The following is a 14156-nucleotide window of genomic DNA, read 5'->3' on the forward strand; positions in this document are numbered from 1 at the left end:
GAGCCCCTCCCGGATGGCAGAGCTTCTCACCCTATCTCTAAGGGAGAGCCCAGCCACCCTACGGAGGAAGCTCATTTCGGTTGCTTGTACCCGTGATCTTGTTCTTTCGGTCATTACCCAAAGCTCATGACCATAGGTGAGGGTAGGAACGAAGATCGACCGGTAAATCGAGAGCTTCGCCTTTTGGCTCAGCTCTCTCTTCACCACTACGGACCGGTGCAGAGTCCGCATTACTGTGGACGCCGCACCGATCTGCCTGTCTATCTTATAATCCAATATATTCAGTCAAATAGTCAAGCTTGGCAACTTATTCTCTAGGAATCTTGCCTATTGATTTTACCAATGCTAAGGGTTTTACTAATTATTCCATATTTGTATTTTTGACTATTTTGATTGTTTATAAAGTACAATGCACCATTTTATTTACTTGTGGTGAAACACCCTATTTACAGTTTGGCCAGTGTACAGTGTAGCTTCACTACAATTCCTGGTATAACACCTGCTGAAAGGAAAAACTGAAACAGTCAAACATATGCCTTTGATGGTTTAATAAAATTAAGGTTATATCAAAGTGTGCAGTGTCTACATTTGTTCTAATCTTCACACCTTTATTTCTACAGTTTTTCCAAGAAGTCAACTTTGCAGAAGAGAAATAATTGGAAAGCTTTGTATTACTAATTCATAGCTCAGCACAGACAGTTGCATTATAATCTCTCAGAGCTGTGTAACAATCCTTCCATCTCTGTGTCAGGTTTCACCTTACACCTTGTTTGTATATCTATGGTCTTGGGCCAGTGAACTGTGTGACCCCTGCCTATATTTCACTATTTAACCTGAAACTATATTGTAAAGGGAGAGGGCAATTAATTCAAGAGTCCCGACACTGTAGTACTGCAAATAATTACACAAATACCAATTAAATTACATAAATAAAATAGTACAGATTTACTTCTTTTTCCCCCTGCTACTTTAAATATAAGTCCTTCTGATCACCCATACCTGAGAGATCAATATGAATTGATAGACCGATATGAAACGCAGAGGTTAACTTGATAAACTCAAATAATGCATTTGCATGTTTAATTTGGAGTGGAGACTGAGAATAGAACACAATTGTGAAGTACTTTTAAATTACTGCAATATAGTACGTAACCAGCAGATGGGAGTAATGCATTATTGTTCTTATTAATGTCAGACGTCTGTGTAGATTCTCAATCATCCAGATCATAGTATACCAAGGTAGTTTTCTGTGTCAACTTGACTTTTTTTTCTTCTTTTTTGAAGACGTTTCGCCTTCTGTCCAGAAGGCTTCTTCAGTTCTGAACTCGCTGGGGACAGAGCTTGAAAACATCCTTAACATACAGAGAGGATAAAATTTAGAACATATTAAGTAGGCATCGATTTCTTACGACTCATAGAAAAATGCCTTATTTTGCTTCAGCAATCACTAATGCCGCTTGTTTAACAGACGGTGTTTCAGACGGTGGTCAAGAGTAAAATGCGCTGCTAACGGCTAAACGCAGCAAACACAAAAACACATAACAAATGTAACAGAAAAACGACGAAAAAGAAAAATCCTGCACACAAACTTGAACCAGGTGCAAAACATACAAATCCACAAAACAAGTGCAAAAGAAATGCAACTACAAAACCCCCCACAAAAGCCCAAAACTACTGCAAGAGAGAGACGCGACATATTCACTCCACAACCTTAACTACACGTCGTTCTGTACAAGGCCACTAGGGGTAACTGGAAGGCTTGAAAGAGCAGCAGAACAGATTAAAGTGAGCGGTGCTTGCCGTTTCTTAACTTTGACCAGAATAGAAAGGCAGGCCAGTGCTGAGGAGCGCGACGTCCCTAACAACACTGTACAGTCCTTAGAATGTAATGATTGGTCAGTCAAAAATACCTTGATTTATAAGACTGGTATGCCTGACTGACCAATCACTGTAATCTGACTGTTTTTGGCGTTTGTGTTTTTTTCCCGCATTTATGGGTTGGTAAGTTTTTGCTCCACAGTTTCCGTGATTGTAACATTTTTCTTTTGTTTTTCTGTTGAATTTATTTTGTTTTGCATCAGTTTTGTGTTTGGTCGTTTGCAGCGCATTTACTCTTTCGCAGTGCATTTTGCCCCTGTCGTCCACCGTAGTTTCCGGTAGGTTTTATTTAAAGGTAGTTTATAGAATCTTGGCGTCGTATTTTAACCAATAACTTTATCTCAGATTAGTTATTTCATCAGGAAACATTTGTGTAACAGGTGGGATGACGTAGAGAGCTGTTATATCACGAATAGAACCCGATACAGTAGCTGCTAGCACTGTACCAAGATGGTGGCAATTTAGGCACGTCCCTCCACAGTCAACGCGGCGGCAATATGTATGCAACATTATTAGCAACATTTTTTGAATGTAACACAGTCACTAATACGTCACTGCCAAGAGTAAACGAGCAGTATGGCCCATGGTCCTTCGGCGATTTTACTCATTGATATTGTTGCAGTGCTAAAGAATAGCACTGAATACAACATTTCATCAATGACTACCAAAACGGTGAGAAATGCGGTACACATTTGAGCTTAATTTCTATTCAGATTTTGTGGAGACTGCTAGTTAACTAAAGGTTAAGTAGATGAAATGGCTTTGAAATGCTTTTACGGAGCATGATTCATGCAGTGATGCGTATTAAAAAAAACGTATTTTAGAATCTATTATGTCAAATGTGCATTTGGAGTGTGTGCGTGTTTCTGACCATATAATGCAATGGTTTTTGCAAGTGTTGTGAAATTTACTTGGAGATTTTAAACTTTTTTCTAAATTTCAAAATTTGTTTCTTGTGAACCGCAAATAAACAAAACAATGCATTTGTTGAGAAGGGCTGACAGGTCTGTAGACAAATGGACATTCCGAAATCCTTCATATAAAATACACGTTCTCGAACTCCTCATTTAATCTCTGCAGCGCATTTTACAGATAACCGTCTGCGTGTCAGCCCCGCGCTGCAACCGAACTCTTCTGTATAGCTATTTTTATTATTGTCACAATTGGTAAACATATAATGTATCAACCTACCCCTGCGGTATTTCTATTGGTTGAAAGAAGTGTCTGTCGATGCATTTACGCCCGTTTGGCTGCTTTTGATTGGCCGAAGTCCCATTTTTTGTCCTCGTCTTCACGGCGGTGGGTTGGAGCCGCTGTTCTCCCCCGGTCTGGCACGTTCCTAGCCAAACTATTAACGGTGTAATATTGGATTTCCCTTAATCATAAAGACCAGAAGCAATCTCTTCTCTATTTCTCTGTAACCGCTAACACATTTCCGTCTCATAAATATTTCCAAAGCTCTAGGAGACCACTCTGAAGATGGCGGTGGTTAGCGGGATGTTGGGGTCGGCTGTAGCCCGACTCGAGGGCCGAGAATTCGAGTATCTGATGAAGAAAAGGTCGGTCACAATTGGGCGGAACTCCTCCCAGGGTTCAGTGGATGTCAGCATGGGACACTCTAGCTTCATCTCCCGGCGACACCTCGAAATATTTACTGGGGGAGAAGGTGGCGCTAGCAACGGGGAATTCTACCTCAGATGCCTCGGAAAAAATGGGGTGTTTGTTGACGGGGTGTTCCAAAGAAGAGGGGCTCCACCTTTACAGCTTCCACGAATGTAAGTTCTATAGCAGTCTTAAATTTGGTGTAAAGAAAAAACTTAATTGTAAGATTTGTTATTGTTTTGTTGTTCTGAAGTGATGCTGCACGTGTTTTGTGTGTGTGTGTGTGTGTGTGTGTGTGTGTTTGTTTTAAGTGCAGTGTGGGAAAAATGTCACAAATCCTCGTGAGAGTAAAAATGCGTGCAGTCGTCGCAAACGCCAAACAAACAAAAAACGTTGTTTCGGGAGTAAGTCTTGAATAGTTTCCTGCTATATACGTCAATAGGAGGACGTCAGTCAGCAGCCACATATGCTTAAGGTCTGAATTAGAATGGTCAAACTGAATATTTCACACATTTGCTCTTTGGTCTTAGTTTTTGTTAAACTGGGGACTTGATCGATAGTGTGTACATGAACTGGATGTGAAATTAACAAGATGGCCGAAGGGATTTAAATGATTGGTCATGTTAATAACAAACAAACAAACAGACAAAAAACACGCAATTTGGCTTAAGTCATTTGCTTTTGTCCCAATATGCTAACTACAGTTAGCAACATTGCAACGGTTTATGATCTTTAGCCGCTCCGTAAAATACTGCAATATGTCTTATTCTGCATGTTGCACGTAGTAGACCTTCTTTGCCTTCAGCAATTCACAAGTGAAGCTATTTTTAATACTTAAATGCATTTGATCCAGCACAATATTAACCTGCCCGCATGCCCTGTCACTATCTTTACACCTTTTACCCAAATTGTTTTCCATTGGAAAAATAACATTTTTGTTCAAGGTCACGTTTTAAATCTAAGAACCCTTTTCATGCTATAATTTAGTTTAAAATGCCAGTAAGTGGTTGAAATAAAAGCCCATATTGATAATAAATGGAAGACATGGTGTGTTACAGACTGATCATAGTGGCCGAAGGGATTTAACAACATTTCAGTGCTTCGCTCTTCATTTTAGATAGACCTCACTGGATTTTCTGGCCAGCAGGCAGCACAAGCTTAATGTTTGTGACTAACTTTGGCTCAATTACAGAAGAAGGACCCTAGATAATCAGTTACTTATGATAACAATAATAAGAAGTCGTACCACATGCATTTTTGCATGTAATATATGTGTTCTGTCCTGTTCTGACCCTCAGACCAGATCAGAAAAAACTTTAAAAGAAAAAGAAACCTGAAGGAGAACCAGAGATGAAGGATCTCTCTCCCTGGGATGGACAGACATGCAGTTGATGCCACATATACAGTGAGCATCATTAACAGCAACAGTTTTAATAATCATATTGATAGTGATATGGCATTTGACATCTACAAGGACAATAGAAACAGTAAGCGCAGTAGCACCAATAGCAACAACAGCAGTAATAGGGACAATAAGAGCAGCATTTGTTTAGTCTTTTTTCCCCTGTTTTTTTCCTGACATCTTTTTTTTCCCTCCACAGTATTTAAAAGTTACATATAGTGTGCAGGATTGCTACTAGAAAATAAACTCGGCAATGGACTTTTATGTTTGCAGCATTGGATGATAAAACAAGGTTTGACACTTGTTGGCATTGACTGTTTGAAGTTTCCCCCTTTTTTTTCATGAAGCGTGCCATTTTGTGTGTCCCTGATTTTTTTTTTTTTTTTTTTTTTTTTTTTTTTCCCCCCAACCATCAACACTAACACTTTGACTTTCATTGTTAGGTGTTGTTTTCGGTTCCCCAGTACAAGTATAAAGATCACATTCACAGCCCTCTCCAGTGACAAAAAGGAGCCAAGGAACGTGCCGGAATCACCGGTCAAATCTGTCCAACCTCAAATTTCCCCACTGACCATCAACATTCCTGACAACATTGCCCATCTCATGAGCCCACTTCCTTCACCTACTGGTACTATCAGGTGGGGCTGGCTTTTTGTTAATGTTGTCTAATCCATGATGCGTGATAATTTGCTGAATTTAATCTTTAAGTTTCTGAGTAGCCTGTTTTTTTTAATTGTTTCCTAAGTGCGGCAAATTCCTGTCCATCAAGTCCACGTGGAGCAGGACTATCCAGTTATAAAACAGGCCGTGTTATGGCCTCAGATCTTATAGGAGACAATTCCCAATCAGAAAATGATAAGGAAGCCTCAGGTGAAGATAGTCCAAAGGTGAGAAACTCAAATGGCAGATGAATACTGCTTTGTTTTATTGAAGAAATTCACATCCAAGAAAATGCTGGACATATGCATTCCAACAGTCAGTGGATTCATCATTTTTATCCCTGGTTATTTATTAAAATCTTTTAAAAAATAAATAAATTCTCGCAATAACATAACTTGGAGTATTCTGGTTCAACAGCGCTAAATCTAAATACTTATTTCTAACATATATATATCTAAACCTATCACCTTAGCAGCCCATGGCATGTTAAATTTTTTGTCTTCTTTTGCAGGATGACTCCAAACCTCCATATTCATATGCACAATTAATAGTCCAAGCCATCACCATGGCCCCAGACAAACAATTGACACTAAACGGAATATACACCCACATTACCAAGAACTACCCTTATTACAGAACTGCTGATAAAGGCTGGCAGGTCAGAAGGTTTGCTTTTTTTCATACTAGTATTGCTGGAATTTGGGTTAATTTACAGTTAATTTTTGTAGAAGTCTTGAATGAATCGGGGGGGGGGGCAACACGTCATCTCTTAAGTGCAACATTGCATTTGTGTATTGTGTTGCAGAACTCAATCCGCCATAACCTATCACTCAACCGGTACTTCATCAAAGTAGCTCGCTCTCAGGAGGAACCTGGCAAAGGCTCTTTTTGGAGGATTGATCCTTCTTCTGAGAGCAAGCTGATAGAACAAGCCTTCAGGAAGCGCAGACCCAGAGGAGTGCCCTGTTTTAGGACCCCTGTGGGCCCGCTATCATCCAGGTATACAACACAGAGAAATCCATAGTATTACTTCACAGATGTGTTTTAGTACTTGTAGAAAACATCGTGTCATTAACTTATAGTCAACCAATGAAATTGGGCTGCGAGATAAATCAACTTTTAATTGAATTTTGTAATATCAATTTTGATCTCTTTGCTGTAGACAATCGATTTTGATCTCTATCATATCTCCATGCTGCACGCCCCAAGGTATTGAGGCTCTTCCTTCTGGTGAGAGCACTCTCTCCACACACCTGTGTACGGATGGTGTCTGCAAGGAAACGCATAATTTCATTGCTAAAATTAACAAGGGCAAGAAGAGCAGGACAGGCCTATGGAATTGCTACACGCAAGAGAACAATAACTGGCTAAGAGTTCTTTTGAAAATTATGCCTAGAACATCAGTGATACTGTTTTTATGGTGTCTGATCTGGCCAGTCTGTTCAAAAGGACGCGCGTAAGTGATTAGCAGATGGAGAAGGTGCTATGAAGACAGACCTGTAGTCACTTCATTCTTCAAATTTGTTCACCATCCATCCATCCATCCATTCTCTACCGCTTATCCGGGGTCGGGTCGCGGGGGCAGCAGCCTAAGGAGAGAAGCCCAGACTTCCCTCTCCCCAGCTACCTCCTCCAGCTCATCCGGAGGGATCCCCAGGCGTTCCCAGGCCAGTCGAGAGACATAGTCTCTCCAACGTGTCCTGGGTCTCCCCGGGGGTCTCCTACCGGAGGGACATGCCCTGAACACCTCACCAGGGAGGCGTCCAGGGGGCATCCTGACTAGATGCCCAAGCCACCCCATCTGGCTCCTCTCAACGCGGAGGAGCAGCGACTCTACTCCGAGCTCCTCCCTGATGGCAGAGCTTCTCACCCTATCTCTAAGGGAGAGCCCAGCCACCCTACGGAGGAAGCTCATTTCAGCCGCTTGTACCCGTGATCTTGTTCTTTCGGTCATTACCCAAAGCTCATGACCATAGGTGAGGGTAGGAACGAAGATCGACCGGTAAATCGAGAGCTTCGCCTTTCGGCTCAGCTCTCTCTTCACCACAACGGACCGGTGCAGAGCCCGCATTACTGCGGACGCCGCACCGATCCGCCTGTCGATCTCCGCTCCATTCTTCCCTCACTCGTGAACAAGACCCCGAGGTACTTAAACTCCTCCACTTGGGGCAGGATCTCCTCCTTTACCCGGAGAAGGCACTCCACCTTTTTCCGGTCGAGAGCCATGGCCTCGGATTTGGAGGTGCTGATTCTCATCCCAGCCGCTTCACATGCGGCGGCGAACCGATCCAGTGATAGTTGGAGGTCACGGGCCGATGACGCCAACAGGACCACATCATCCGCAAAAAGCAGAGACCCGATCCTGAGGTCACCAAACCGGATCCCCTCAACACCATGACTGCACCTAGAAATTCTGTCCATAAAAATTATGAACAGAATCGGTGACAAAGGGCAGCCCTGGCGGAGGCCAACCCTCACCGGAAACGAGTTCGACTTACTGCCAGCAATTCGGACCAAACTCTGGCACCGATCGTACAGGGAGCGGACAGCCCGTATCAGCGGGCCCGACACCCCATACTCTCGGAGGACCCCCCACAGGACCCCCCGAGGGACACGGTCGAATGCCTTCTCCAAGTCCACAAAACACATGTGGACTGGTTGGGCAAACTCCCATGCACCCTCGAAGACCCTGCTGAGGGTGTAGAGCTGGTCCACTGTTCCACGCCCAGGACGAAAACCACATTGCTCCTCCTGAATCCGAGGTTCGACTATCCGGCGGACCCTCCTCTCCAGTACCCCTGAATAGACCTTACCAGGGAGGCTGAGGAGTGTGATCCCCCTATAGTTGGAACACACCCTCCCGTCCCCCTTCTTAAAAAGAGGGACTACCACCCCGGTCTGCCAATCCAGCGGCACTGCCCCCGATGTCCACGCGATGTTGCAGAGTCGAGTCAACCACGACAGCCCTACAACATCCAGAGCCTTAAGGGACTCTGGGCGGATCTCATCCACCCCCGGGGCCTTGCCACCGAGGAGTTTTTTGACTACCTCGGCAACTTCAGCCCCGGAGATACGAGAGCCCATCTCCAGGTCCCCAGGCCCTACTTCCTCACTGGAAGGCGTGTTGGTGGGATTGAGGAGGTCCTCGAAGTATTCCTTCCACCGATCCACAACATCCCGAGTTGAGGTCAGCAGCACACCATCACCACTATACACAGTGTTGACAGTGCACTGCTTCCCCCCCCTCAGACGCCGGATGGTGGTCCAGAACCTTTTCGAGGCCGTCCGAAAGTCGTTCTCCATGGCCTCACCGAACTCTTCCCATGCCCGAGTCTTTGCCTCGGCAACCGCCGTAGCTGCACTCCGCTTGGCACGCCGGTACCTATCTGCTGCCTCAGGAGTCCCACAGGCCAGTAAGGCCCGATACGACTCCTTCTTCAGCTTGACGGCATCCCTCACCGCTGGTGTCCACCAGCGGGTTCGGGCATTGCCGCCACGACAGGCACCAACCACCTTGCGGCCACAGCACCGGTCAGCTGCCTCAACAATGGAGGCACGGAACATGGTCCACTCGGACTCAATGTCCCCCGCCTCCCCTGGGACATGGTCAAAGCTCTCCCGGAGGCGTGAGTTGAAGCTCCTTCTGACAGGGGACTCTGCCAGGCGTTCCCAGCAGACCCTCACAACACGTTTGGGCCTGCCAGGTCTGTCCGGCATCCTTCCCCACCATCAGAGCCAACTCACCACCAGGTGGTGATCAGTTGACAGCTCCGCCCCTCTCTTCACCCGAGTGTCCAGAACATGCGGCCGCAAATCCGATGACACAAACACAAAGTCGATCATCGATCTGCGGCCTAAGGCGTCCTGGTGCCAAGTGCACATGTGGACGCCTTTATGTCTGAACAAGGTGTTCGTTATGGACAATCTGAGACGAGCACAGAAGTCCAATAACAAAACACCACTCGGGTTCAGATCAGGGGGGCCGTTCTTCCCAATCACACCTCTCCAGGTCACACTGTCATTGCCAACGTGAGCATTGAAGTCACCCAGGAGGACGAGGGAGCCCCCAGAAGGGGCACTCTCCAGCACTCCCTCTAAGGACTCCAAAAAGGGTGGATACGCTGAACTGCTGTTTGGACCATAGGCACAAACAACAGTCAGGATCCGTCCCCCCACCCGAAGGCGAAGGGAGGCTACCCTCTCATCCACCGGGGTAAACTCCAATACACAGGCACTGAGCTGGGGAGCAACCAGAATTGCCACCCCTGCTCGTCGCCTCTCACCATCGGTAACTCCAGAGTGGTAGAGAGTCCAACCCCTCTCAAGAAGACTGGTTCCAGAGCCCTTGCCGTGCGTCGAGGTGAGGCCAACTATATCTAGCCGGAACTTCTCAACCTCGCGCACCAACCCAGGCTCCTTTCCCACCAGAGAGGTGACATTCCATGTCCCTAGAGCCAGTTTGTGCAGCCGGGAATCAGACCGCCAAGGTCCCTGCCTCCGGCTGCTACCCAAAACACAATGCACCCGACCCCCTTGGCCCCTCCTGCAGGTGGTGAGCCCACGGGAAGGGGGTCCCATGTTGCCTCTTTGGGCTGCGCCCGGCCGGACTCCATGGGCAGAGGTACGGCCACCAGGCGCTCGCCAACGTGCCCCACCCCCAGGCCTGGCTCCAGGAGGGGGCCCCGGTGACCCGCATCCGGGCAAGGGAAACTTGGTACCAATGTTGTTATTCATCATCAGGGGGTCTGGGCTACGCTTCGTCTGATCCCTCACGTAGGACCTGTTTGCCATGGGTGGCCCTACCAGGGGCATATAGCCCCAGACAACGAAATTTGTTCACCATTTTCTAAAATAAAACCAAAATATTAACACCTGTTGTCTTTTGTAGTTTAAAAAATAAATCAAAATTTAAACCTGAGACTTTGGAACAGGTAGAAATATGAATCAAGTGTTAGATGCAAGCAATTGTGTATCAAGATAAGGTCATTAAAAAACTTTAATTGTTTTAATAACCAACCTGTGATCAGATTTGATCATTGATGAGCATCCCAGTAGAAATTTCAACAGTTAGCTTGAGCTGGTTGGGTTAACGCAATCAATCATTGTTTATCTGTCTGTTTCAGGAGTGCCCCAGCTTCTCCCAACCACACAGGGGCACTATCTGCCCATTCAAGTGGTGTCCAGACCCCAGACAGCCTCTCAAGAGAGGGTTCCCCTGTCCCTATGGAAGCAGAACACACCCCACCACATGCTCCTCAAACCACAACTGTCCAACCTAAACTTGCTGTCATTCAAGAAGCCCGTTTTGCACAGAACTCTCCTGGTACTATTACTGTTCATTATTTTTATGTCGCTATAAACTAGTGCTGTTGATTTTCATCGTCAAGCTTAGCAAGTTTTTATCAACCAATCGATCTTTATTTATATAGCATCTTTTACAATCAAAATTGTTTCTAGGTGCTTTACAGAATCCCAGGGCCTAACCCTAAACAAGCAACGGTGGCAAGGAAAAACGCCCCTTTAACAGGAAGAAACTTTGAGCAGGACCAGGTTCATGTAGGGGGACCCTCCTGCTGATGGCCAGCTGGGTAGAGAGAGAGAGGAGAAGGGGGGAGGACGGGTAAAGGATAGAATAGGTAGGAGAGGAGAGGGTGAGGTGAGGTAGAGGAGAGAATAGGCATAGTAGAGGAGAGAATGGGCATAACATAATATTATAACATAACATTTTTATGCTCTGTTGTAGAATATGAAATTGTTCAAACTTTAGCAAAGAGCATTAACAAAGTTGCTGAAAAGAAAAATGCATTTTATATTTCACTTTTTGTTTATGATTACGGTATAGGCTCCTCCCTTAACAACCAGCCAGTGCTGATAGCTGTGCATCGCCCCATGCCTCAAACAACCATGAAGCCTGTAACCTATGCCATGGCAACACCAGCCATTGTAACCACGGCAGGTAGCCCAGCTCCTGTGATGCAGGCAGTGCAGGTTGTCCACCAGATCCCAGCTGTCACTATGGCAACAGTTGCTGCACAGTCTGTCGCAACAAGGAGCACAGAAACTCAGGAAAATGGAGGTGGAGAACACCAAGAGATCAAAGGTGAGTTTATGTTGCTTGACAATGAACCATTGCAACAATTTCAATGACACAAGAAGGATGTTTTCTGTTTTAACCTGTTTTGTTTTGCTACTCCATAGTGACCGTGGAGTCGGTTCCTTCAATCGCAACCTCTTCTGTAGGTGGAGTCAGTCGCATCATCCAAAGCTCTCAGGCAGCTCCTCTGACAACTGTCGCCATTGTGCAACAAGGACCACTTGCCCAGCACCAGTTGCCAATCAAAGCCATTACACAAAATGGGACTCATCTGGTCCCTATTGGTACTACTGCAAGCACAGGTGAGAGTCACGCATGCTTCTTTGTTTATCACACAACAGTATAGATATATCAATGTGACTACCCTGACTTGAGTTAATAAGGAAGATGGTAAATGCACATTACTAATGTACCTTTTAGATAATGATATTTTTGGATGGTTTGTGATTTAGAGAAATTAAAACAATTATTGGAACTATCCTGATTGGGTTAAATACCAGTGACTCAAATTAGTCATCGTCTGGATATTTACAGTTGGATTTAAAAACATGTCTTGAACAGGTTCTCTGACTTCAGACTTATAAAACAGGTAGTAAGAATATTAAGTACAGACATTTTTACAGATATTCTACTGTAATTACTTCACTATAAAATAGTCTCTTCCAGTTAGCTTCTCAGAATAGTAGCTGTATTTTGGAGTGATGCGTACTGGCATACTAATTGGTCCACTTAAGTACTCTTTGTTTTAGGTTGAGTTTTTACATTTTTTCCTCTTGCCTGTTTTACAGATATTGCTGTGAGCATTGGCATATTTACTGTCTTCATTGAAAATGAGATGCATTGAGGGTTTGTGGTGGTGGTGTGGTGTTAAAATGGTACTTTTTTGTTATCTAATAGTTGCTGCAAACCCTCTTCACCTCCTAGCAGCTCACGCTTCAGCCTCAGCATCCCTCCCCACCAAGAGGCAGAATGGAGTACTGCAGGAGCAGCCTGAGCCCAAGAGGGTCAAAACTGAAGAGCAGGAGGCCGGAGCAACAGCTAACAGCAACAATGGCACCAGGGACAGAGCCGGAGAAGGGGGGTTTAGTAAACAGATCGATGACTAGTAGCCTCTCACAATCAAGCTGTGTCCTTGCCCCTGCTTTCCTGTACACGTTGAGCCTCACCTTAATCCCTTTGCCCCACCTGGCTGTCATCTCCTCCACAGTGCCAAAAAAGTGAATGGATGTGGAAATGTCTGTGGGACATGAAGGAATGTGCAAAACCAAGACTAGAGAATACATGTGAAAAAATCAAGACCAAATGCAAAATGGCATCCTGGGGCTGCTGATTACTGTGAAATCTAAATGTTAAGAGACCCTTGTGACAAGAAAATAAAGGGAAACTTTAAAAAAAAAAAAGACATTCTGGGATAATTGAAGAGTCCTGATACTCTCTAAAGGTCAAGAAGAGCCTCATACTGGTAGCATCCTAAACAGTGCTTAACTGTGTCTGATAGAAAAGACACATATGAAACCATCAGTTGTATGTTTCACAAAGGTGTCCGTGTTCACTTGCGGACATTCCCATCTTTGGCAGCTAGTCCCCTCAGCCCCTCTGTTGTGCGTAGAAATGCAGTATTCTGTTGTACAAGTGTAACTTTGGATCTTTCTATGAGTGTTTCCTCTACACAGATAATATCTATCTAAAGAGAACTAAAAGTTGTAAGTGGGGTCTTTAAAAACATTTAAACATCACGTTAAACAGTTTAGGAATTACTTTTTTGTTATGTGGACTTTGTTCAGTGAAATGAATGTAGTTTTTGTTTCCTTTTAAAGATGAACACTATGAGAGGATGCTCATTAATTTTCTACTCGATCATGCAAGAGACATTTCTTTTCATCACTGTGCATCTTTCTTTTTTTTCAAATAACCTATGAGATTAAAGTTTATATATTCCCATGTGTATTTGACCATACGTTTCTTGGCGCCTGCATGTTATGGATCTAGAGTCAATGTAATTGAGCAGAACCTGAATATGGAATTGGCGAAAATGTAGACTGATTCTATGCTGTTTGAGTCTGACCAGTGTTGCACTTAACTCTGAGTTGTTTTTGCATTTTGAGTTGTTCCCCATTGTAATTGCCTGTCTGTTACCTTTGTGTTGGCAGTCTCTTTGCTTGATTATTTTATTCTGTTTAGGATATTAAACAGTCCCTTCTATGTTATACGAGGAAAAACAAGTTCTGAGTGTTGTTTTATCTGCTAAATTTTATTTATATATATGTGTATGTATGTATACACACATTCACTTATGTATATGTGCATGTATACACACATGCACATATGTATGTAAATGTGTGTATGTATGTAAATATATATAGTGTGTATGTATATGTGTATATATATATATATATATGTATATATATATATATATGTGTGTGTATATATATATGTGTGTGTATATATATGTGTGTATATATATATATATATGTGTATATATATATGTGTATATATATATATATATGTATATATATATAT

The 14156-nt window shown here is 44.1% G+C and overlaps 2 protein-coding genes and 1 long non-coding RNA gene across 6 annotated transcripts in view; 1 reads left to right on the forward strand and 2 right to left on the reverse strand.

The window, feature by feature from the left end:
• Nucleotides 1–533: 533 nt before the first annotated feature.
• On the reverse strand, nt 534–3312 carry LOC130539367 (uncharacterized). Its single transcript, XR_008954096.1, has 2 exons — nt 3070–3312; nt 534–1352 (listed from the first exon to the last, which is right to left on the reverse strand). It is a non-coding gene; the product is annotated as an uncharacterized LOC130539367 (long non-coding RNA).
• On the forward strand, nt 3164–13858 carry LOC130538665 (forkhead box protein K2-like). Of its 4 annotated transcripts, none has more exons than XM_057056506.1 (10): nt 3164–3237; nt 3337–3653; nt 5326–5520; nt 5628–5769; nt 6054–6200; nt 6348–6541; nt 10666–10865; nt 11385–11642; nt 11741–11938; nt 12534–13858. In XM_057056506.1, the coding sequence occupies exons 2-10, from the start codon at nt 3358–3360 to the stop codon at nt 12740–12742; spliced, it is 1839 nt and encodes a 612-aa protein (XP_056912486.1). In that variant the 5' UTR covers nt 3164–3237; nt 3337–3357; the 3' UTR covers nt 12743–13858. The 4 variants fall into 4 exon arrangements, with proteins under 4 accessions (XP_056912486.1, XP_056912478.1, XP_056912495.1 ...); XM_057056523.1 differs by lacking the exon at nt 3164–3237 and adding an exon at nt 4779–4885 and having other exon boundaries at nt 3384–3653; XM_057056498.1 differs by having other exon boundaries at nt 3172–3653.
• Nucleotides 6507–14156, reverse strand: part of reep3b (receptor accessory protein 3b) — a 269693-nt gene continuing 262043 nt past the window's right edge. Inside the window, exon 9 of the mRNA XM_057057206.1 lies at nt 6507–6516. The gene's annotated coding sequence lies outside the window, so the exon portion shown is untranslated. The remainder of the gene's footprint in view (nt 6517–14156) is intronic.

Source organism: Takifugu flavidus, chromosome 1 (genome assembly GCF_003711565.1).
Source record: "Takifugu flavidus isolate HTHZ2018 chromosome 1, ASM371156v2, whole genome shotgun sequence".
In the NCBI taxonomy this organism is placed as follows: Eukaryota; Metazoa; Chordata; class Actinopteri; order Tetraodontiformes; family Tetraodontidae; genus Takifugu; species Takifugu flavidus.

What these genes read in the sequence shown, in the direction of transcription:
- LOC130538665 (XM_057056506.1), top strand. Translation starts at nt 3,358, where the DNA reads ATGGCGGTGGTTAGCGGGATGTTGGGGTCGGCTGTAGCCCGACTCGAG. An exon ending in CAGGTGAAGATAGTCCAAAG is followed by an intron (nt 5,770 to 6,053) that starts GTGAGAAACTCA and finishes CTTCTTTTGCAG; the next exon opens with GATGACTCCAAACCTCCATA. An exon ending in TGGTACTACTGCAAGCACAG is followed by an intron (nt 11,939 to 12,533) that starts GTGAGAGTCACG and finishes GTTATCTAATAG; the next exon opens with TTGCTGCAAACCCTCTTCAC.